The 22,794-nt window shown below is 28.5% G+C and overlaps 2 protein-coding genes across 9 annotated transcripts in view; one reads left to right on the top strand and one right to left on the bottom strand.

Moving 5' to 3' along the window:
* Positions 1-6,507: 6,507 nt before the first annotated feature.
* LOC136084045 (uncharacterized) lies at positions 6,508-8,290 on the bottom strand. Its single transcript, XM_065804105.1, has 3 exons — positions 8,115-8,290; positions 7,546-8,033; positions 6,508-7,439 (listed from the first exon to the last, which is right to left on the bottom strand). The coding sequence occupies exons 1-3, from the start codon at positions 8,212-8,214 to the stop codon at positions 6,513-6,515; spliced, it is 1,515 nt and encodes a 504-aa protein (XP_065660177.1). The 5' UTR covers positions 8,215-8,290; the 3' UTR covers positions 6,508-6,512.
* Positions 8,291-9,178: 888 nt separating this feature from the next.
* LOC100205231 (hemocyte protein-glutamine gamma-glutamyltransferase) overlaps positions 9,179-22,794 on the top strand; it is a 30,964-nt gene continuing 17,348 nt past the window's right edge. Inside the window, exons 1-11 of one of the 8 annotated variants that reach the window (XM_065804096.1) lie at positions 9,179-9,442; positions 10,475-10,562; positions 10,681-10,938; positions 12,320-12,343; positions 13,061-13,108; positions 13,200-13,277; positions 13,700-14,134; positions 15,253-15,293; positions 15,407-15,450; positions 16,217-16,261; positions 21,189-21,357. In XM_065804096.1, coding sequence (XP_065660168.1) covers positions 15,283-15,293; positions 15,407-15,450; positions 16,217-16,261; positions 21,189-21,357 — 269 coding nt within the window. In that variant the 5' untranslated portion in view covers positions 9,179-9,442; positions 10,475-10,562; positions 10,681-10,938; ... (3 more) ...; positions 13,700-14,134; positions 15,253-15,282. Of the gene's footprint in view, positions 9,443-10,177; positions 10,316-10,474; positions 10,563-10,680; positions 10,939-12,319; positions 12,344-13,060; positions 13,109-13,199; positions 13,278-13,362; positions 13,486-13,699; positions 14,135-15,252; positions 15,294-15,406; positions 15,451-16,216; positions 16,262-21,188; positions 21,358-22,794 lie in introns of those variants that run through there. The other 7 variants (XM_065804099.1, XM_065804097.1, XM_065804098.1 and 4 more) reach the window with 7 other exon arrangements.

The following is a 22,794-nucleotide window of genomic DNA, read 5'->3' as shown; positions in this document are numbered from 1 at the left end:
ACGAGTAAATTGTTTATCTTCTTTTGTCAATACTTCATCTACTTCATTTTTATTAGGGTGTTCTTCTGATAAAATTGCCTTTGACTTACAGCTAGTACATAATTTCCACCCAGGTAAAACTATTAATCCTAATGACTCAATGTGTCTAGCCAATATTAAAGATATTGCAAGTTTACTTAAAAAGGATATTTAAGATGCGTGTTCTATACTTTTAAAGATAGTATTCATATATTTGAAATTAAATTACCTTTTATTTTTTTTTTATGCACTTTATAAACATCGCAACAATTGCCATTTTTCATTTCAATCCTTTTTCCAAAGTAGTGAAAATGGTGATTACAAATGCTGAATTGTTCTTCACAAGCACGCAACTCAGATCTCCATAAAATGTTCTGACGAGTATCAGAGTCTCGGTCATGTAGTAAAAAAATCTCTTTATTTCTAGAATATGAGGTTTTATGGCATTCTGACTTCAAAACTTTACCAATATCACATGGAATCATTTTGATTATAAATTAAAAAATTTTTTACTTGCAAATTTAAAAATGCACAAGTATTAATTACATTATTTATGTAGGATTAATTGTTACATTTAAATTAGATGAATATATCTGAATTCAGCAATTAAACTTTGATAATTGAAAAGTGGCAAAATTTGAAAAAAAAAATCAGAGAACTTAGGGTTGCATGGCCTGGTTGTTTTGACATGGAATTACTCTTTGGAAATGAAATAAAAACTACACGTTTAATTCAGGGGCGGATCCATGATTTTTTGGTGTTTGAGTTAAATAGCTTCCACTTAAGTTTTATACTCCAAACCTTTGAATGTTCACACTTATTTCATTGAAGGATGTTTTGCAATAAATTGCGCTGCAAAGAGCCTGGGAACAAAAATACCCTAAAAATTAGAAATCAGCTGCCTAAACGGGGGGAAATCAATTTTTTAAAATATGAATTCTAATATCCTAAACTAGGTAGAAATTTCTTTAAGGTAATAAAATTTCATTGAAAAATAATGATTTGTTTAGAAACTATACCAAATTGAAATTTACAACCCCCTCGTTTTGAGGGGGTTATAAACTTTACATGGTTATACCTTTTGAATGCCAAATGATTTTTTGACAAAATTTTAAAATTATATACAATTTTCAGTCTTATTAAAGCAAGTAATTTTTCTGTTTGGAAAAATCAATTCCCCTCGCGTTTGGGCGGATGATTTCTACTTTTTAGGGCATTTTTGTTCCCAGGCTCTTTGTAGCGCATATTTTTTCCAAAACATCCTTAAATGAAATAAGTATGAACATTCAAAGGCTTGGAGTATATAACTTACCTGGAAGTTATTTAACTCAAATACCAAAAAATCGTGGTCCGCCCCTGCAATTAAATTTACATTTTTAGCACAAAAGTAAAATATTTGCAAAACTATGTATTTGGCAGAAATGATTTCTTCACACAATGTTCTTCAAACATACAATGATCTAATTTAAAATTTTAAGCTTAAAAAATTTACCGCACACCTAAAAATTTGACTTGGGTAGGTGTCCATTATTTTAACATTTGTAATTTTACATAGGTATTTTTTAATTGCAAAATGAGTTTTTTATTTATATATTCAAATTCCTCACCTAGAGATTAACTAAGTCACTTATTTTTAGAATTCATACATTTAAAGACTTGGTTATATAAGGAAAAATGTTAATTTAAAAATGGCGGAAAATGGCCAAAACAATGATAGTAGCCAAAATTAAAACAACTTACTCACGAACCGTTGGGTGTTAGATCTTGAAGTTTATATATATATATATATATATATATATATATATATATATATATATATATATATATATATATATATATATATATATATATATACATATATATATATACATATATATATACATATATATATATATATATATATATATATATATATATATATATATATATATATATATATATATATATATATATTTGGGTGGTCCAAAATTATAAATTATTGAAATTCATTTCTCCACAAGGTTGCCTTTGTTCCTATTAATATTTGCGATATTGTAGCCAAATTTGAAGCAAATCTGATAATATTTAGGGGTTGCAATAAATTTTGACTTTTTGAACACTATGATAAAAAATTAAAAAATTTAAGTTTTCACTATTATTTAATATCAAATTTAAAAATTAAAGAAACTAACAATTTAAATCAGGTAAATATAAATGCTTGCAAAGTATCTAATGAATATAAATCATCTGATCAATTTTCATTAAAGTATTTTAATGTTTCGTAATTTTTAAACAAAAATGTAATATTAAGCAAGAGTATTGCAAATATGTTGAAAAATGTTTGTTAATCAACAATTTTGTCATCTTTCGCTAAAATGGCTGCCTTGGATGAAGTAGGGTATAGTACTTTCATTCTTCGGACTCTCTCTGCCAACTTCTGATATGGTTCATTGTCTTCCTAATATTTAGGATCTTTTGAAATGAAGTTTTTGGCCTCTTCTCTACCTGTACTGCTCAACAACTCGAATAAACTATAGGTTCTTATAGTCACAAATGTCTCTAGTCTGAGAAGTTGGTATTCTTGGAATCTACTCTCTTCAGTGCTAGAGTTGTTTTTGGCAGTTGGAGGTTAATTACCATGGCCCTCTTCACATCCAGATTAACCCGGCTATCAAAAAATACCAGACGTATAAGATGTTCTGTAAAGAACCAAAGACGTCGAGAAAATGCAGTAAAAGCTGCAACGGCGATTGTGCGGTTTGAATACTTTTGGAACTGTTTCAGCATTTGAGCATCATTAAACGGAGCATTTGCAGCAAGAGGAGCTTTGTGCCAAAAACCTCCATAAATTAATGCCGCAAACAATTCAAGCTCTACTAGATCATTTTTCTCTTAAACAGTCAGAGTAAGCTGATCTTGAAATGAGACCAATTTCAGAGCATAGATGGCCTTTGACATCCATCGAGCATGATGCATTGCTCCTGGAGCGCAAAATGTTATCTCAGCACCAACAAAGCCTCCCCCAAGGAAGACCAGACATAACCAAAGTAGTTCAAGATAATCCTCCCTAGGTTGCTTTTCGTCGATGGCTTTGGTGTAGAATGCTACCATTTCCTTTCGAAGGACTTCCATATCTCCAATAAAGAGCTCATCTTTAGCTGGAGAGAATCTCGCTTGCTAAATATACGGCCGATTCTTTGGAAACTGTTTGAACAAGCCAACCTCAGGTCCTCCTGTTCCACCAAAGAGAGATGTAAAGACATTTCTCAGAACAACCTCCAGAACATGGTGGCGGCAACCAATTTTTACAAGCTCACGACCAACTGCTTCCTCGATTAGAACACATGCTCCTTTGTGAATACCTGTGTTGGATGTTGTGTCAAAGACTAAACCCTGAAGTTTATCTCGAATTTTCCAATCATCTTGGAACCCCAAGCTATTTCTCCAAACCATTTCCAGTTACAATCACTGCAACGCGGTCCACAGTTTCTTTTGAACCAGTAATATCTGGAAGCAGTTTCCCATCCCAGTGTAGAAGCAACGGAAATTCAATGGAAAAGTTGTCTTTGTCATTCTGAGTAATGTGTTTACGAGTAGACATTCGAGATCTCCTGATTGTACTTCAAGACAGACTTAAGTCTCGCAAGAGGATGTTCTAGTGTTTTAACCACTGAAGCAATAACAAACATAGCTTTGCGATCTGGAAGGTTAACTCTGTCCAAAGCTCCAGCAACTTCTGGGCTTGACACAATACTTTTTAGACGCTTTGGCTTTGGTGTAGAAGAAATGGATTGCAATGCAGAAGACAGAATCTCAAAACTCGGGCCATCATCGTCTTGACTGTCTTCTGAGCTGTTGATGTTGGCTGAGACAAGACCACTGGAGTGTTGCTGCTTTGATAACCTTGCATCAAATGCTTGATCTCTAGCTCTCTTTCTGGCTTCCTTTGTCAGTAGGTTCATATCAACTCCGGCCATGCTGCAGCTGGTAACATCTTCTCGCTGCATTGCAAGAAATTGCTTATCTTCAGCAATGGTTACTGTCTCCATTGCGGTTTTAGTTGCCAAGTCAAAAAGCTCATAAAGTGTATATATATATATATATATATACATATATATATATATATATATATATATATATATATATATATATATATATATATATATATATATATATATATATATATATATATATATATATATATATATATATAAGCACATAAAGTGTATCTTTGAACATCTGTTTTTTAGTTCTATAGCTTTCAAGGTCTGTAGCTCGATTCTTTTTTAGAACCTGATAAGAATCTTATAATTTCCGAAGTTTTCTTTCACCAGAATCAATTCTTTGTGTTGGGATTCTTCCCTTATTCCACACAACAATCAGCTCTTGAATTGTATGATGAATGCTCGCCTTTATTGTGAGATGCTCTTCCAGATGTTGAATAAGGAGACAACGGAGGACATCTCCATTTGTTGCTAATCTTGATGATCAGAGCTGCTTAGATGCCTTCCTAATGAGCCATACCTCTGCAGAGATTCTTGTAGTAACTGCCATAAGTGGTGATGAATCTGTTGATATAAGAATATTAAGTGAAAGAAAATAAAAATATTTGTTACCGGAAATAATAAAAATAATCATTATAAATTGTTTATTGAAATACTGCAGACATGTGCCTATTACAAATTGGGCACCAAATTATAGACAACTAAAAAATACTAGATATATAAGTGAATTCATATAACATCTGCTTTTCAGCAACCATTAATTCATTTACCAGTGTTGAGATAGATGTTCAATTATGCAAAAATTACACAAAAATTTGTTTAAATTCTTAAAAATTGAGTATTGTCAAAAAAATTATGAAATCATAGCGACCTCTAAAACTGTTCAGATTGGTCCAATTTTTTGTATGGTTATTCTCTATGTATAGTCATAGAGAATGTTGACATATTTTGAATTTTTACCACACAAATCTGGACCACCCTGATATATATATATATATATATATATATATATATATATATATATATATATATATATATATATATATATATATATTAGGGGTAGTCATTTTGAGGGAATTTTTGAAAACGAAGTACATACCCAGCTAAAGTTGGAGCAAATATGCTAAAACTTAGTCAAAAATTTTTTTAGGTCAATCGGGTGACTTTTAAGTCCCCCTCAAGACTAAAGTTGTTAAGAAATTGTTCTTCAAAAAAGGAAAAATAGGGTGTGTTTAGGGTGTTTGAGGGGGATTTAAATGAAAAAATTATTTCCATTTTTTTTTGTTTGTTTGTTATTTGTTATCTATATTTTTATTTTAAAAGGGTATGTCATCATTTTTTTTTACATATTCTCGGTTAAAACGATATTTAAGAAATCAAAAAATGAAAAGTTTAAGTTACGCAAGTGGTTATGAAATCAGCAAATTATGTTATCAACCAAAAAAACAAACTATTTTGAACTAAACAAGTAATTTACCATTTAATAAAAATCTTTACAAATACTATCAAGACAAAAATTATGCATTAATTGAAATAAGTATTTTAAAATGAACAACAATTTCCTAAGTCTACAATTTCCTCTTCTTTAGTTTAGAGAGTGACATCAGGCTTTCTGATAGTTTTTTTTTTGTAATATTACTTTTTCCCACACCAAAAACTTTGAAAGTTGACCTTACTTTGTCGACGGTTAAAGTCTGTTCTGCTTGTCATCTTCATTTTCGTATCTTTGCACAAACTGCTGCATTATTCCGATTGCTCGTTCAGAATGATCATTGACAACAATTAACATTTTGGCAAAGTTTTCAAAATTCTTAAACGAAGACTGGGTGTGCCAATATTGGGGTGGAAGTGACAACCAGTCTCTCACTCTCTGATTATCCAACCCTATCATTGAAAAAATTAAATATGAAAACTCATTAACCAAAAGAGAGAGAGTTGGTACCTTCATATTATTTATGATATTAATCTCGTCTATTCGTTCTTTGCTTCTATGTTTAAAAAAATCTGGATCCGGCATTTGGAAGGAAAGCAAAGCATCTGCAATGGCTGTTTTTTTATCCATAGAAATATTTTTATCCAAAAGAGCCAAGGGAATAATTGTTGAATCAAGATACCATGTATGCTTATAAAGAGATGCTAACACAGCGTCTACTGCCTCCGGATTGGAGCAAACTTTCTTATACTCATTCATCTGAAAGATTGCATCAAGATCAGACGCAGGAGATTGAATCGCTTTATGTGCTTGAAGGTACCACCTTGTGTAAAAACATACTATGAACTCGCAGATGAGTTTTAAATCTTCGCGTAGATTATCATTTTCTTGCACAAATGTCAGTTGCTTGCACAAAAGCCGAAGTTTAAGATAGTATAAACTCTTGCCTAAAAACCTAGCATGATGAACAGCTCCAGTTTTCTTTAACTTGAAATGTGCAGAAGGGGATAAATACTGCATGGTTAGTTCAGCCAACTCTCTTCGGTCATTCCTCATATTGTGTTTTTTAGTAATATAGGTCAGTAATCTAAAGTTTTCCTTGCAGCTTCATTCAAAACTGTTCCTTCAACGGTTTTCCAATCAAAAGAGGTCAGGTTATTTTTGTCGTATTTGAATTTAGGGTTCTCAAACATATGTTTGAACTTTACGAATAAGGGATTTTCAGGCCCTACGCTACTCTCTTTTATCACTGCTTCACAGAAATGAACCATTCTAAGCTCAATGATATGATGCCTACATGCTAGTAGAAGAAGGTATTTGTCTACCTCTTTTGCAATCCTAATAAGTGATCCTTTCTTAGAACCAGTATTACTTGAAGTTGTATCAAAGCATACTCCGCATACTTTTGAAATGAGGTCATATTCTTCTAGTATTTTCATGATTCCTATATACATATCTTCACCAGAAGAAGACGGCAAGGCAGGTACTCCAAGAAGATGCGACACCCCCTCAATATTAACGAGCACAGCTAATCTTTCATTCTTCAGTCTTTTTCCCTGATTCATTTCAAACAAAGTCTTTCCATCAAAATGAATTATACAGGGATAACGGCTTTTTTCCACGGCCTTCTTTATATCTAATTTAGCAATTTCTGCAGTATCTTTAGCAGTTTTTTTCATCTTCCTTAATGCAGTTGAAGCACTGGCTTTGCATTTTGCGATATCAACTCCACAATATTGAAGAATTGCTCCAGTTACTTTTTGTAAGACATTCGGGGAGATATCATTTGCTGTAGCTATGATAGATACATTTCCATCAAAAATATTCATAGGGACTTTGGCAGTAATGTTACAATCATCTGCTCTTCTATGATGCCAAACTTCGGGTTCGAATTCTGAATCAGAATCAGCGCTAGTGTCAGTGAAACTCAAGTCTAATTCTGAGGTAGCGTCAATCTTAGGAGATTCGTCTTCTAGCCTTGTCCTCTTCCTCACACCTTCAGAAACCTAAAATTTACTTTAACATGGTATATGTGTATTAACAAATAATGTATGTTAAATTAGCAAATTTTAATAAAAAGGTCAAATTAACCCACTAAAAACAACATAAAACCTTTTTGCTAAATTTTCTATCTTCTGATCCCAAACTAAAATGTCTCGGTCCTTCCTGGTCTTCCAAAAAAGTTAAACCATCGTGCTTATCTTTATCTGAGCGTTTTTTATCGTTCCTAATTTGGTTCTTTAAATCTGTAGAACCAATCCAAAACAGCTTTTTCAAAAATGAAATAAACTCCCTTTGATTAACCTTGTCTCTAGCTGATCCTCTGTATTTATTTCTACTCAAATCTGAATACTTCTTGTCCATCTTCATTAGGTTCTTGATAATATTTTTATCTGACATTACTTGAAATCCCGCTTTAAGCCATGGTCTTTTAATTAAGCCTAAAATGCATTCACAATCATCTACTTCGCATCTCTTGTAACCCTGAATTTTGTTGGGAGGGCATGATAAAATTGTTGACTTCTTTACATTATGAGGAAGTAGTGATCTTCTGTAGGCAATGTGTTGAAGAATATCCATTCCAGTAGGGAGTTGAAGACCTTAAGAAAAAAAAAATCAATATTCTAATTTTTAACAAAAAGTTTAAAATTCAAAACAATTTTTTTAAATTAGATATGTACATGTAATAGCTGGTTTAGCCTCATTTATGATAAAAAGTTTGCTTTTGCTTGATCTGAGTAACCTTCTCTTCCCAATATCTTTTACAATTTTTTTTTCCATTTTTGTATTCAATCTAAATAGATTTAATGGTTTGTAATTAGTTAAAAACTTCAATACAATTTTACTTTATATTGTAATTCGATTAATAACAATCAAGTAAATACGAAAGTTATTTACAAAAATAAAATAATGTAACACAATTTCACGTACAATTTGTTTATAAAAACGCTTAGTGACTTAAAACATACAGTGCAGGATCTTCACAACATTTTCTTCTGCATTATTTTATTAGAATTTTTTTATTGTTGCCGATTTTCATAACCGTGCGTAACATAAAATTTTTTCCTTTCGTATATATCGTTTTAACCAAGAATATGTAAAAAACATGATGACATACCCTTTTAAAATGAAAATATAGATAACAAGTAACAAAAAAAAAAAAAAAATGGAGATAATTTTTTCATTTAAGTCCCCCTCAAACACCCTGAACACACCCTATTTTTCCTTTTTTGAAGTACAATTTCTAAGCAACTTTAGTCTTGAGGGGGACTTAAAAGTCACCCGATTGACCTAAAAAACTTTTTGACTAAGTTTTAGCATATTTGCTCCAATTTTAGCTGGGTATGTACTTCGTTTTCGAAAATTCCCTCAAAATGACTACCCCTAATATATATATATATATATATATATATATATATATATATATATATATATATATATATATATATATATATATATATATATATATATATATATATATATATATATATATACAATGTTTAATTTTATTGATTTATATCTATAGTAGGTCAATGTTGAGTTAAATGTACTGTTATTAATACTAGATAATCCAAGCATATAATGTTTATATAATCGTGATTTTTTTGTAAATAATTTTTTCTTGTTTATTAGATCTATTTTCATTGTGTTATTTATTATAAGTAAAAAAGTTAAAGCAAATAAAAAATATCAAACCGTAGTCATGGTGACTAAGGATTTGATGCTAAGTTTATGAATTCATCTTAAATTTTAAAAATAAATTTAATTATTTACATCATACATTAACCGTAAAATAATGTTGTTTTAGATTCACTGCTGGATATAAAGACTGAATTAGCTAAATAAACTTTATACCTAATTGATAAAGAAATGAAGAATTATAAACAGTATACATAAGAAGCTTGATTTTTTATGTTTATATTTACATAAAAAATTATAATTGTATTAGTGTATATTTTTATTGGTAAAGTATCAGAAATGAAATCTTCACGGGCTGCTGAAAGACAAAGTGAGTTATTGAGTTGATTATATAAATAATTGTCTATTTATCATTGTATTGTAACTTTGTCATCATAAGTCTATAATTTACACTGATCTCGATAAAAAGTGTTTGTGAGTCAAACGTTTTTACGTCGACGTGGGCATGACTAAAGAATGAATTTTTTTGGCCGGACGTTGTCTAACCAATGTAAGTTGAGTGCTTTCCTTAAATTGGTTTGCCCATTATGCTTAGTTAGATGGCCTAATTTGAAAGGTGTTGGGCTACCATATGGTGCTATTTTGGTAACACTTTTACTGTGTTATCGTGTTTCTTTATGTTTATTGATCTTGATATTATTCATTGCCATCTCAAATTAATTTTTTTTAAATATTCTTAGTTAAAAACCGTAATTTTACTTAACTATGCTAGTTTAGGTAATAAAAAACTAGAACAGTTATCAAATACTTTATTCTTTAGAGAAGTAATTTAAATGGTCTCGTCTTGATTATTTAAGTTATCAAAAAAATATATTCGAATATTAATTCAATGCATTTAAAAAAAAAAATTATATTTATTACTTTTATGGTATATCATTAAAATAAATTTTTAAAAAAATTGTATAAAAAACAGTGTATAAAAATAAATAATTGATTAAAAAAAAAATACAAATATTAAAGTATTATATGGTGAAATAATGAATAATAAAAAAAAGAACTTCATGTAAAAATAATGTGAATGGACGCAAATTGATCAATTCACCATTTGAGGTTTTCTTCACGGAATTTTTTCTTACCAATAACTTAATATGTTACAAACAGCTATTCTCCATCTTAATAATCAGATAATGGTTCAACAAAAATTACAACCATCAGCTAAAAAGTAATTTTTTTTTATTATCAGGTTAGGCATGTACTTTTTTAATTTGTTTTATTTAATGATAGCTATTTAGTAAAAACAATTTTTATTTTGTCCTAGGTAATCATTAATTAATTTTTTTTTTTTTATGGAGAATAGTGATATGTTGTGTTATAGAACTTTTTTTTGTTTATTTTTGATTAGATGCTTGCATATGAAATTATCTCACCCACAAAGTGGCACGTTCATGCTCACCTAGATTCCTATATAGCTTCACCTGTCAATATTAAGGGTAAGCTTAATTTACTTTATTTGTGCTATTATATTTTATAACTTAAAGTGAGGTCTTTGATCAAATAAAAATGATGCGTAAATTTTTCTAAAACTCAATACTTATGTTATTTTAATAGTTATTCAAAAGGCAAAAGAAACAAAAAAAATTATTCTTCAAAAACACACTAATAGAAAGACTTTTAAAATAACAACGCCATTTATAACAGATTGTAATTCAAAAGATCAAAAAAGGCATTTTCACCATAATCATTATTCTGGCGAATCTTATTCTATTACTTGGAAAAAAGGTTATAAAGTTCGAATAAGTCAGCTAAATTCTCAAAACTGTCAAACTCAGCTAAGTTTTCCTAGTCCGTTGGCAACTGTTAGCACAGGTTAGTAACTATTGCTGTTGTTGCAGTGGGCATTTAATACTCTAATATTTAATGGATTTTTGATTCCCGTTTATAATAAAAATCTGAAATTTCTTGAACTACCTTCTAAATAAGGTTGTCCAAGCAATATAATAAATTTGTCAAATTTATGTTTAAATCAGTTTGCGTTGATTCACTTTTAAGTTATATGAGTACAAATGCAATTACAATCCCAATAAGTTAATCTAAAAATGTTGTTTTTGTTGTTGTTGTTATTGTTGTTGTTGTTGTTGTTGTTGTTGTTGTTGTTGTTGTTGTTGTTGTTGTTGTTGTTGTTGTTGTTGTTGTTTTGTGTGCGTGTGTGTGTGTGTTTGTGTGTTTGTTTATAAAAAATCCTTTAGGGTTTTTGATTTAGAGTTTATATATTATTTATTGTTAGTTTAAATTATTGTTTCATCGTTTTTTATTCATATGTTTGAATAAAATGTTTCATGTTTTATAGTTTATTTTTACGACAAGATAAACTGATAAAACTTAAAAATATTTTACTTTAAGCTCATATAAATTTTAATGTGGGAAGTAAAAACCTGTTTAGTTAGTATTCTATTATATTACTGTTATTTTTATGCAAACTCTTTCATTGTTATTATATATTGTGTTATTAAATATTATTATCACATGTTATTTTAACTGTGTTATTAAGACTATTAGGTGTATTATATATTTTCATCGTTTTTTGTTTTTTTTTAAATTATGTTAATTTATGTTTTGTATTATTTAATAATATTGTTGGTGTTGATTTTATTTTTTTGTTTATTTTATTTAGGTGTCACTCCTTTGACTAGTTTTTATCTATATGAGTGACGCCTAATCCAGGGGTGGCCAGACTTTTTAGGGTACAGGCAAAAAAAAGTTAAAAAACAACTTTGCGGACAAAAATTGTTTATTTCTACTAAAATATGGATGTCTAGAAACAAATATAATCATTTGTATCAAAGCAATATAATTATTAAGAGTGGTGAACTTGACCGTCTGAAACTAGTTTTTTGATGTCTGGATTGATTTTTGAGTTAGATAGAAGTATCACATTACCAAGATGGGTGTCTCTTAAATATCCAAACTGTTTAACGGGCATTTAAAAAAACCAGCTACTTGTCCGTGGGCTGTGATTTGGCCACCACTGACCTAACCTGGTTTGTAAAGTTATAATTAAATTTCAGGGCCGTAGGAACAAAAATTATATTGGGGGGCAGTACTACCTTAAAATAGTTTTAAGGACCTTTTTTTTTTTTAGTTATTTTTTCACTTAATTTTTAAGTTAAAATATTTTTATTAATGAACTTTAGTTCGTTTTAAAATAAAGCCATTAATTAATTAATGTTGACAATTTTTTTCAATTTAGTAGAAAAGACTTGCGAAGCTTTTGGTAAGGATTTTTTTTAAATAATTTTGTTGCTGTTTATGTTTTTTTTAATTTTTTATACGCAGATTAATAAATTAAGTTGTTATATCTTTTATAAATGCAAAACCAAAAAAAAGCTTTTTTATTGGTTAGTTTCTTTGATGTTTTAATTTTTTTTTTTAATTATACTATGTTTATTTATTTTAATCATTCTATATTTATTGTTGATAATACTGTAACTTTTTTTAATAAAACTACTATTGTTTTAAAAAATTAATATTTTTATTAGTATATTTATATATAATTTATCGTATAATTATACTTTAGAGTATAATTTTAATTACTGTAACCAGGGCCGTCGCGAAGAGGTTTAATGAAGAGGTGAAATACGGCCCAAATAAGGCCCTGGTTGAAACACTTTTTAATCTTTCATTTTTTAGTTTAGTTTACTATAATATTATTATAGTGATCATTATTATAAACTCTACTATTATTCTGATTGATATAATTGTTATTTGCATTTTTTTTATTGTTTTTAATGTGTTTTTTTATAATTATTATATTTGATAATTGAAATTGATTTTGTTATAAAAATATCTCCAAATATAAATAAAACAGTTAATTAATTCAAAACGCTTCTTTTTTTGTGTGTGCAAATGATAAATTTTCTAATGAAACTTATTTTATAAATTTTTAATGGTTTTTCATGTGTTCTTTTGATTGGTTGTTAATGGTTTATAGGTGTGATCAGTGTTGGCCCGTATCAAAATATAAAAACTGTCAGACCAGGTATCAGGCTGTTTTACTAAAAAAAAAAAACTATAGGTTTAAATGTCTAACGATGATATTATTAATTTTCATCGTTGATTGTACTTTTTAGGTAACTGCTTGGTGAAAGTTTTTATTCATACGGATCAAAGTTACGACAATTCACGCCAGCAAGTTATCAAATATAAAAGTAAGCATAAATTATAAATGAAAAGTAAAAATAAATTATAAATGAAAAGTAACGATAAATTATATATACTTTTTGCTTTGAGCTCAAACGAAATATCTGTTATGTTATCGGTTACCGAGTTGCAATTGTCATAGTTATTTTATATTTCAATTCTTTTTTTTTTTTTTAATGATTTGAAAAAATAAAAAAGTGAAGCACAATTTAAATAGTAAATAAAATTTAAATAACTTTTTTAAATTATTTGCAATCTTGCTATATTTTTTAATATCTTATATAAATTAAACAGCTTATCGCAAGAATAAAAAATAGTTTTTTTATATTTATAATGTTAACCTGTTTTAAAATCTTATATTTTTTGTGTAAAAAACTTAGTATAATTTAAAACACTTTACGAAAATTAATTTTAGTTCTCTTTAATTAAGTTTCACAAAGAGATTTAAACTTTGAACAAGAAGAAGAACAAGATTTAAATCTAGAAGAAGAGAGACAAGAAGACACAAAAATAAAAGTTGTAGTCGGATGGAAATTCCTACCTACTGTAAATAAAATTCATCATAAAGAAAAAGAAATAGAAAAAGAGGAAGAATATCCTGTAGGATTACGATCACCAACAGGAACGTACAACTTAGGCTTGTCCGAAAGAATAGAAAGTACAATTTCTGCTGAAACCCATTATAAAAGTCTTAGTGAAAGATACAGTGAATCTTCTAGCGAGAACTTTTCTTCAAATTTTAACAAATTAGAGAAGAAAGAATATTTTGGTGAATCTGAATTTAAAGAATCACAATTAGTTAAGTCTTCATCAAGCACAGTATTTAGTAAATCATCGACAAAGATTTTTAGCGAACACTCTTCATGTAAGTTTTATGTTGTTACTTTAGTTAACTAATGGTACAAAATTATTCAAAAGTGTTTTTTTAGATAATTAGACAACTTAGCTAAGTAACATTCAGATAAGTTCTAAACTTCAAACTTTTGTATACTCATTATCTCATATAAAGTTGTTTTGGAAACAAAATTACCCAAAAAAGTAGGCATCTCTCAATTAAATGTAGGGCAATTTACTTTTTTAATATATAAGTTCTAATATTTTAGACTATATAAAACTTTATTTAAGGAATTAAAATTTTATAAAAAACTGTTATTATGTTCAGAAGTAATACTCATTTAAAACTTTCTTTTAGAGAACGCTAGTTTTTAGGAGATTTTAATTTTTATATGGTATATTATAAACATAGAAACGCCAAATTCTTTTTTGATGATTTTTTCAACATCTTCATAAGTTCTAGTTTATTTAGGGAAATAACTTAGTTTTTTAAAAAAAAAATCATATTTTCCAATCCAACCCCCCTCCTCCCTCTACACACACACACACACACACACACACACACACACACACACACACACACACACACACACACAGAGAGAGACAGACTTCCCCTGCAAACATTAAGGCGAGTGAAGTCTACCTGTTGTGGCTACTTGTTGTGGCTACTTTTTTTTCCAGCCTATAATCAGAGCATTTTTTGGATAAATCTTTTTATGTTTAAGTAAGATTATACAAAAATTTCAAGTTTAGAAATTATCTAGAAGTTTTTTAAATCAAATACCAAAATATCCTGATTCCTCTCCTGTAAGGGTGGGGCTAATCTTCGTGAACCTGCTGCAACGTTGAATTTAATTTCAGACAAGCGACTATAACTGTATACTATACTTTTACTAAATACTTTCAGAAGCATTATCACTGCTGAAAAAATAAAGTTCAATAAAACATAAAAGTCTTTTGGTTTACAGAAAGCCATGTATAAAAAAATGTTTACAATTCCAACGTAAATCATTTGTTTTAAAAAAGCAGTACTAGACAGTAATTAAAAAAATCCATTTCGTAACGGTTTATTTAAGGAGATGTGCAATTAAACTCTCTAGTTAACGTTTATGCAAGTCTAACAATTTTATTTTATTTTTCAAACTATAGATTCATCGAAGTCCTATTTTGACAGCGAAGATGACTTCTAGGTAATTTTTAATAAATTTTAATTTTAATAACTTCTTGCATCTTTGATTAACATAACTAGTATTTTCTTGTTTGCAATAAATGAGTTATGATAAATTTTAATATATTTTTTTAGACCAAATTCAGCAACATTGAAACCATCAACGCCTAATCCATTAGGTTATTGTTGTTAAAACTTTTTCTTTTTTTTATTATTATTATTAGCATATAAACTCAACCACTAGAAAACTACCAACTTTAGATAAGAGCACAGTACTTAAAATATTTTGAGGAAACAAAATGAGTACCAGTAGGACTTTTTTATGATTTAGGTATAAAAAGTTTATGAGTTATTCGAACCCTAAAAATGTTTTGCAAAAAAACATTTTTCTATAATATACGCATGTAAGAACTAAAGTTTAGGGTTTAATATTTAAACGGCGATTGTATACAATCACCATCGTAATTTGCAAAACATCAATCCTCTCCCCCATCAACCCCCAAAAAAAGAACTTTGATTTACCACCCACACTAAAAGATTGTTAGATGAAACTTAAAATGTGTTGATGAATACAGTTTTAGAATAAAATGGTAGAATAAATATTTTATTAACTGATTGCTCTCATAATTAGGGTAGAGAAGCAATATTTTTAGGATATTTTTGCTTTTAGTTCCAATCACGACAGTTTTTTGCATAAAGTTCTTATTTGACATAAACATGAACATACTGAAGTTTTAAGTTTGTATAATCTCTTAAAGTGCATTTAAAGCATCAAATAAATAACCTGCGGGCACCTATGATCTTGTACCAGAGTGGCATTTTGCGCAATTTTACTGCATTGGTTTTTTCTTTTTTTGTATTTGCTCCAAAGTTTAAAAACATTTTTATCTTTTCACTCACTCTTTGCAAACTAATAAACATTAATTTTTATGCTTTTTTATTTAGAAGACTCTTCAATAACATTTGAAGTGCTTCCTGATGAAGAGGAAGGTATGAAAAATTGATTCAGTATATTTTAAACTTGAAGTATTACATTAGGACAGGTCTTATTTTAAATCGTTACGCACTTTACAATTTGCATACACTTAAGCTGTTTACGTTAAACTAAAATATCATATTTTTTTGTTTTGTTTTGTAATATTTAAATAATTCTAAGAGGTTTTAGGAAATAAAGCATCTAACATTTGAAAAACGCATGTCATTTTACAATAAATGTAAATAATAACTTTAACAGTTCCCGATTTATAATAAGGCTTTTTGGAATAAAGCCGGTGGCCCTGCATATTAAAGGGCCCCAGAAATAATAGAGAAAATAGTTTTAAACATTCGTTTATAAATTGAAAAAACATCTATAACCTAGCTACTTATTTATTAAACAATAATATTTAAAAAGTTTATTAAAAATTAATAACAATTTATGTAAAAAAAATTGATAAATATGAAAGAGAACAGATTAAAATAAAATTTATTTTGCTCTATTATTCTGCTGATCTCATTTCAATAATCAACTAGGTTCATGAGTTATATGTCATCAAGATGAAGATCTTTTATATGATTTAATTGTGGCTAAAAAAATGTTGAAGTGTATATTAAACATCAAATCCACAATGTGCATTAAAAAATAGTTGTTTTTGAGCAACTTGGTGAGAAAACTGGATTTTGGCTGAAAGATTTTTGTCAAAAAGTTTGCCAGCTAAATTCCATGAAAACCAAAAAGGGTATTTTGGAAATAAAGGAATGACTTTACATGTTAATGTCTTCTTTTTCCGTGAAAATGGTCAACTGAGAAAAAAAATCTAAAAAGTCTATTTTACTGCTGTATATAGATATGAGAAACCTTTGTTGAAGTATTTTGTCTCGCTGATTTGTTTTTACCAAAGTTAAAAATGATTTTTCTTGTCTTAAGAATCTCTATGCTTATTTAGATAATACATCATTTTATCATGGAAACATCTACTTAGAAACACAACCATTAGGTCAACCATTTATCTCAAACTTTTATCTGAATACTATACCGTTGTTGAGTATTTCTGTTTAATGATATTTTCTCTCAATGAAAAAGTTTAAAAAATTGTTTTTTACTAGTACTCTTGTACGGATTTAATGTAAAAATGTCTTGATTTGAATTTTTTAACTACATTAATAATAATTAAGGATGTATATTAGTTGTCGCTGAGAATTTCAATACCTTTGCTAGGGTATTTTGTTTGTTAAAAACTAAAAAAAAAGCTTTTTCTACGCCTTTTGAAAACTTTTTATCAAAGTAAGGGTAAAAATTTAAAATATAGCGGTTTCGAACCATAGTTTCTAAATAACAAAAAGTGTAGCTATGTTCATTTTTTACTTTTAGTGTAAAAATCTACCCGGAGTAGCAGAAAAACAAAAAAGAAAATTTCTTTTAAATTTATGTTTCTAGAATTACCCCTCAAAGCACTCGATGCACAAATATTTTCACACAATAGGCTAAATTTCTTTGAAGTATACATTTGTTTGTTTTTTCCAACTTAAACAAAAAAATACATCTAAGCTATTTGACAGAACTTTTTTAATAGTAATGAATAAAACTTTAACACAAAAAAAAATTAAACTGCACAACAAATTTGCTTCAAAAAAAAACCCAGCTAAAAGTTTAATGGGTTTGGTTGCAAAATCTGCTGAATGCGTTTAATAAAATGTGTTTGGAAGCCCACAAATTTGTTTGATATCAACGATAAGTTAACAAGAATAGTTTTAACTTCACTGTTTATTTTTACAACTTTGAAAAAATATATACAATTTTGAGGAGTAGCTTTAGAATCTTTGAAAAAAGAACACCTAACAAGTATATTGATGGACAATCAAATCAGACAGTTCAATCTTGTTAGAAAAAAATTTACAATTTTCCTCATTCATTGTGTTTTCTGACATTTAACCATAAAGAACGGTCAGAGTTAGGGTGAGGAAGTTGTAAGTCATTCAAATTTTTGCAAAATAATTTTCCTGATTAAGCGTTGTATCGTTGTAAGCTAAAAAATAAAACTCTGAAAAAAAATATTTGTGTTTTAGAAATGTTTTTCATGTAATTAAAAATTTGATACAAAAGTAATTTTTTAAACATTTTGTCAAAAACTATTATATAAGACATTTTGATAAGCTTCCGTTTTCTTGTAACGACTTTTTAAAACAGTATAGATGGAAGTAGTAAATGATACGTTTAGAGTGAAAAATTTATAAAGTTGAAAAATTCTACAAAATGTCTTAGAATTTAGGTAACAATTTTATGATATATAGATTTGTTAAAGAAACTGCAGTATATTTTTTTCCTTTTAATAAATTTTAAAACAATCTATAATTTAGAGTTTAATGTTATATTTACAATTAAAATATTTATTATAATTAAAACCTAATTGTTCACTTGAAATGTTACTTAAATGCTCTATTAAAAAAACTGCGGTAAAAGCAACAGAAATGTATCGAAGATAAGTGGGGGCTTGCTAGGGCTTAACCCTCCACCCCCTCTCCTTTCCACACTTTTTTTTTGGTTAAATATTATGTACTTTTTAATTTAAAAAGTAAAAGTAGAACATTAATTAAAAGTTGTTTATAACTTGTGCGTAGAAAATCTTAGTTTGATTTTAGGGCGTTCGTGTTGCTTTTCACATGAGATCTAAACATCCCGATGCCAACAGGCTTTTTTTTCTTTATTATTTTATCCTAATGCCTACGCAAACTTGTTTTTGTCTTGACAATGTTTTTGCAAATGTCTTGACAATGTTTTTGCAAATGTCTTGACAAGTTTTTGCAAATGGATCGAATAAAAAAACTAATTATATTTCTTAAGACATATTAGAACAAATCACGATCAGCCTTACGTAAGGATGATCGTGGTTGTTGTTCCCTTTTTTTTCAACAAAAGCGATGTCTCCTTTTTTTCTCATACCGTATTTAATTAAGAAAACAACATTTATGAATAAACGTGCGGTAACCAAAATGTTTGTTGCTTCCAAAGTTTTTGTTCTACTAGTAAATAATAAATAATATGGTCTGATAAACTAATTATTAGTTACACTATTAGTCTAATAGTGTTTAAGTTGAACTATACATCAACTTTATTAAAATTGAGTTATCAGAGAGAGTCTGTGTAAATTCTTCTGTTCTAACAAATTTACAGCAAATTTAATTAACAGCAAAGTTATTAATCTCGAATCATAGTTCTTAGTTTTTTTATCCAAATCCACAAAATTTGAGTCCAGCTACTAAATAAAATAAAATTTGAATATATAATTAAATAGGTTAAAATTTGAATATCTTCAAAAGAACCTGTACCTTACAGGTTCTTTTAAAGGTATTCAAATTTATCATAAAACAACTGAATGCATTTTCTTCACCTTCCAAACGCTTGTTTTCTTAAAACCCTTGCTTTTATTTTTAAGATGTATAATACGGATGTTAAAATGTTGTAGTAGGACTTATGGCATGATTTTGGGCATGTGGCATAAGCCACTAACATAAATATTTATAGCCAGAATCATCCAGTAGTACATTTTTTTAGTTCTATTTATAATTTCTTTAAACTTCATGTATCATGTGTGCTGTCAGGCCATTTTAAAACATCATTGACTTGAAACTATCTATTGTTATGATACGCTGCTAGGACATTGATTGACATTTTGATGAGTTATCAGCATTAGCATTGTGTGGTTTCTCTATGCAAATGTGCATGCAACCTATTAACGTTGTAATTGTTACAATTTCTGCTGCATAAATTATTAAGCTCCTTTTATTTAAAGTGATTAGTTGGGTATTAAACATATTTGTTAATTCTTTTTGTAAGACTCAAAAAAACTTGGCAAATGATTCTTGAAACAGTCAGTGGACTGAAATCTATTGTAGAGTCACCGACCACAATTCAGAAAGGCCCTGTTGCATCTTGAATATAAGTTTATACCATCATAAATATCAATTGGGTTAGTTAGTCATAAATAAATCACCACTTACATTGCAGAATGAAAATCAGATGCATTATAAAGAGTTATGGCATTATTAAATAAAAAATTAAAAGTGGAAAAAGATTTGTTTTAGATACACAATTGGTTGTTAATAGTTACATCAAAGTACAAAGGATTGATAATCACCTCCTATACTAATGAATGTACTAAAATGTTTTTTTCCAGATAATAGTTGTAGTGAAAGTATACAAAGCAGAACATATAGCATTAGTTAGTAATTATTTTGGGTATCACAATACTGATAACAGTTATTGTCAAAAACTAAGGATGGATGCTTTCTTTAACATTTCTAGTTGCAATCTTAAAATGATAATAATATCATAGTACTAACATAAAAATAGCAACAATATATATAATGTAAAAACTAGCTGCAGTTATCCCATAAATATATCACCATCTGAACAAACAATGTAACAAAAATACATTAATTAGTTGTTGCTTGCAGCATTGCTTAGAGTGAAACAGAATATAAAATAAAAAATAACACTAATCTACTAGTAATAGCATTTAATTGTTAAACAATGAGTGTGTTTTTGACCAGAATCCCAAGAAAGTATCCAATATGGTGTATAAGGGTATTTATTAGAAAAAGTACACCTATATATTATACAACAACAACTTATCATAGGGGATCCCATCAAGACAATTGTTGCAAAATTCCATAAAAACTATGCAGCTATAAGGTCTTTGTGACCTAAAGTATATCATATATTTTTACTGTTACAAATATTTACATAATGCTATGATATGTAGTGTCAAGTTGATATTCATGTGATAAGTGTTTGTAATTGTAAAATCAAATATTTATTTTGTTGTAGTTTACGCAACATCTGTGTTAGTCTAGTTGTTATTGTTTATTAATTCTGGTTTTTTAGTTGAATACCTAATTTGTCAATCAAATTATCATGCTAATTTGTCTTATATTTCAGTTCCATGTAAAACTTATTTGGTTAAATGTCACACTGGAAACAAATACTTTTCTGGTACAAGTGCAAAGGTCTCAATTGTACTTCATGGAAATATATGTGCTTCTGACAAAATAGTGTTAGAAAAACCTTTTAGTGGAAAGAGTCCTTTTCAGACTGGTCACTTTGGAAAGTAAGTAGTTATGCTTTTGTATTTTTTCATGTTATAATACATTAACCTAATTAGAGAACCTAGTTAGAAAAAGTTAATATCATAGGCATTTTTTTGTTGTGGTAAAGGCAACTAACCTACAAGAAGAAAAACTTTGATAGAAGGAACTTCTAAACTTTGAATATAAAAAGACCAAAAACTTCCGAATTGTTTTAGTAATGTTGGAAATTTTTTTAAAATCTAACACATAGAGGGTCTTTATAGTCTTTATAGAGTCTTAATAACTATGATGGTTTGGATTTGAAAAAAAAAAACAAGAAAAAATGTTTACAAAACTTATATCAACTACCTTTTTAAAATCTTTTTAAAAAATGTTAATACTTTACAAGTTTTAAAACAGGTTTTTAAAAGCAGTAAAAACAAAAACAAAATTTTTTTTGTTTTTGTTTTTACTGCTTAACAGCAACCACTGTTAAGTTAGGAGTTATTAAAAAAATAAAAATTGAGTTAAAGAACAAGGAAACAGTTGACAGAAGACTTGGAAAATTGTTGGTTGCATGAGTCAGGAAAACATAAAGATGGGAGAGAGTTATAAAGGGGTAAAGTGCGGGGGGAAAAAACCAGACAAATAAAAGTTTTTAGAGAATGTAAATAGATTTGACTATGCTGAATGAAGAGTCAAGCAATAATGAGTTTTTGTTGATGGAACTAAAGATAATTGCTCTTTTGAGCAGCAACCATGATAGTATTTGTAGAAAAGAGAAAGAGATGCAACTTTACGACTATAGGAGAAGCACAAACTTGGCAGGTAGAGCAGGATCAACTACATTTACAATATGTTTTTAGATCTTTTCTAAAAGCAAAAGAGTATCATTCGAAGAACCAGCAAAATATGATGGCATTATTTTATACAAGGACAAATGAGGGATTTGTAGAAGTAGGTAATGGAATTAGGAGTAACATAATGGCAACCATGATAAAAAGAAGCAACCTTAGTAGATACTAACTTTGCAATCAATTGTACATATGGTTTCTATGAGATGCCGTAAATGAAGGTTAATTTAAGAAATGTAAAGAAGAGGATTCAGTCAGAGGGTTGCCATTTATCAATATATGAATCTTGGCAGTATTGCAATAGTTTTGTGCAGTAAAATACATATTTTTTAAGAATAATGTATTTTACTGCATTATTATAAGATAGCTTTGTTGGAGTTAAAATTCACAAACCACTGCAAGCCCTAATCTGTTACAGAATTGAGATCAGATTCAAGATTGACTACCTGTTTTGGGCCATTAAAAAAAGAGACGACCTTTTGTCAAAGACAGGATAATAAGGTAGAGTTGTCAACAAATAGAGCCACTTTAGATGTAAGATTGTCAGGAAGATCATTAATGTAGATAAGAAATAAAACAGGACCAAGGATAGAACCTCGAGGTACCCCAGAAGTTACTGGAAAA

This window comes from Hydra vulgaris, chromosome 08 (genome assembly GCF_038396675.1).
Source record: "Hydra vulgaris chromosome 08, alternate assembly HydraT2T_AEP".
Classification (NCBI taxonomy): Eukaryota; Metazoa; Cnidaria; class Hydrozoa; order Anthoathecata; family Hydridae; genus Hydra; species Hydra vulgaris.
This window is presented reverse-complemented; position numbering and strand designations above follow the sequence as displayed.

What these genes read in the sequence shown, in the direction of transcription:
- LOC136084045 (XM_065804105.1), bottom strand. Translation starts at nt 8,214, where the DNA reads ATGGAAAAAAAAATTGTAAAAGATATTGGGAAGAGAAGGTTACTCAGA. An exon ending in GGCTAAACCAGCTATTACAT is followed by an intron (nt 8,034 to 8,114) that starts GTACATATCTAA and finishes TTTTTTCTTAAG; the next exon opens with GTCTTCAACTCCCTACTGGA. An exon ending in ATAGAAAATTTAGCAAAAAG is followed by an intron (nt 7,440 to 7,545) that starts GTTTTATGTTGT and finishes AGTAAATTTTAG; the next exon opens with GTTTCTGAAGGTGTGAGGAA.